Source organism: Rhagoletis pomonella, unplaced genomic scaffold, assembly GCF_013731165.1.
Source record: "Rhagoletis pomonella isolate Grant_MI unplaced genomic scaffold, Rhpom_1.0 Rhpom_scaffold_00007, whole genome shotgun sequence".
NCBI classification, from domain to species: domain Eukaryota; kingdom Metazoa; phylum Arthropoda; class Insecta; order Diptera; family Tephritidae; genus Rhagoletis; species Rhagoletis pomonella.
In genome coordinates this window covers 43,024,906-43,026,805 of record NW_023458561.1, presented here as the reverse complement: position 1 = coordinate 43,026,805, position 1,900 = coordinate 43,024,906, and the positions used below count along the sequence as shown (strand labels likewise).

The 1,900-nt window shown below is 34.8% G+C and overlaps 1 protein-coding gene across 1 annotated transcript in view; it reads right to left on the bottom strand.

The window, feature by feature from the left end:
- The window catches only part of LOC118743848 (MORN repeat-containing protein 5-like), a 924-nt gene extending 263 nt beyond the window's left edge, over window positions 1-661 (bottom strand). The window contains exon 1 of the mRNA XM_036476613.1: window positions 31-661. Within this exon, the coding sequence (XP_036332506.1) occupies window positions 31-661 (631 nt within the window). The remainder of the gene's footprint in view (window positions 1-30) is intronic.
- Between the last annotated feature and the right edge of the window lie 1,239 nt (window positions 662-1,900).

The following is a 1,900-nucleotide window of genomic DNA, read 5'->3' as shown; positions in this document are numbered from 1 at the left end:
AATTGCATGTGCAAGTGTGCAGATTTTCGCCTAATTCCGTTGATGCTTTTATATTGGCTTCAATTATACGACGAGCATCTGGTTCGTCTGGCTCGTTCGGTCCAGCGCCTTCCGCATGACGACAACATTTGCGTATCCAATCAAGCTCCTTGTCACAGCTGACAAAGCGTTGGTGTAGAAAAGGAGCTGGAATTTGAGTTATGAAGCGACTCTTTTCGATGAAAATACCCTCTTCCGTATCATAGGTATTCGGCTCAAGTGTTCGTGCATTGTAGCGTGTAAGCGGTTCGTGCGGCGTAACTGCTGGGAGGCCCATGGCAAGTTCTTGTTTATATCGACGATCGGCTTTACTCAGATAATTCCAATTTGTGGTGTCGATCTTTCCTGATTTGAAGTCAGCGTTAAACGTCAGACCGTCCGGGTAGATCATTTCATTGATAACGGTCATTTCGCCATTCTCGAATTTGCCAATAAATGTGAATGAATATGGTGGTGCCATTTTAATACGGCCGACACCATGAAAGCGACCACGCCGAAAATGACCCTGATACTCACTGCCATCTGGATAAACGTAGAATCCATAACCGTCCATGCAATTCATGGGGTTATTGTATATGCCAACATAACTGCTGCCCGTACAAAATTTTATAGCTCTGTGCATTTTGATTGGTTTAAGATTGTATTTCCCTTTTTAAGGTACAAATAGTAAAAAAGAATATAAATAAAATGAAATTTTATGCTTTTGACATTTCAATGGATATGAACTTTCACCACATCAAATAATTTTGAGAGCAGAGTTGGATAAGTAATTTCTTGGCTTAACCTTTGTTTGAAACAACAAAATTATTTAATTCGACGCACGATAGAAAACCCAACTTTGCGCTTCTGCTAAAGCTGCTGCGTTGCGTTAAAAGTCAAAATTTGTGTGTTACATTGTGGACTGGCTTATAAGGAGTATTAGAGAGGTATGTGTGATAAGATTTAAAGAGTTTTGTTTTTCTATTTTTGTCGTCGTAATTAGTCACTTTGTTCTTATGTGCGGCGAGCAAATATTATTTTTATATTTATTATATTTTTTATGAAGCGGATTTGGTCAAATAAAGGTCAAAAAAAGTTTATTTCGTAGCTTTATTAAAATTTTGCATAATTTTGAGTTTACTTATCCTAATTCATAGCTTCATTATACAAAAACCAAATTTTTTTTTTTAGTTACTCACAGGTCACCCAGTGCATTGAACTGCATCACACCAGCTTTTATATTTATGTGCATACGCAGATTTAAGTGTCGCTAGTGACATGTCGACAGTGTATGCTTGTCGATAAGCGCCTAAATGTAAATTTTTTAATTGTTTTATTTTTTTTCTCATTTTATCGTTTTACCTCACAGCTTGTGTTCACACTTGAAATCTGAGATGAATTTATTGCAAATATTTGCAAGCTTGTAAATTTGTGAAACAAAAGCGCTTAATTTTACAGTCCGCAAAGATTTATTTCGACTACATTTAAAATGGATTTCGTACATATTTGCATAGGTATGTGTATTAAATTTTAAGTGTATATATTTATATTAAACAGTCGTGTAAAATTTGTTGAAAAAGGACGTAGTATGTGCGTATGTACGAACTAAGCATATCCGATTCGATATACATACATACTGCTCATTTACCTAATGGTCTCATAATAAAAATTTAATTAAGTTTGCTGAAATTACCGCTACCTCTTCTTCTGTGTTGCGTAAACTATAAAATGAAATGACCGATATGTAGAATGGGTTTTTGTTAGTGAAAAGATTTTGTAAATAGGTTAGTAAAATAAGCATAAATGATACGTTGGATTCTTCATTTTTTAATATATTTGCCAATTGTATTAGGCATACTCTTATTATCCTTACTGGTTTTTA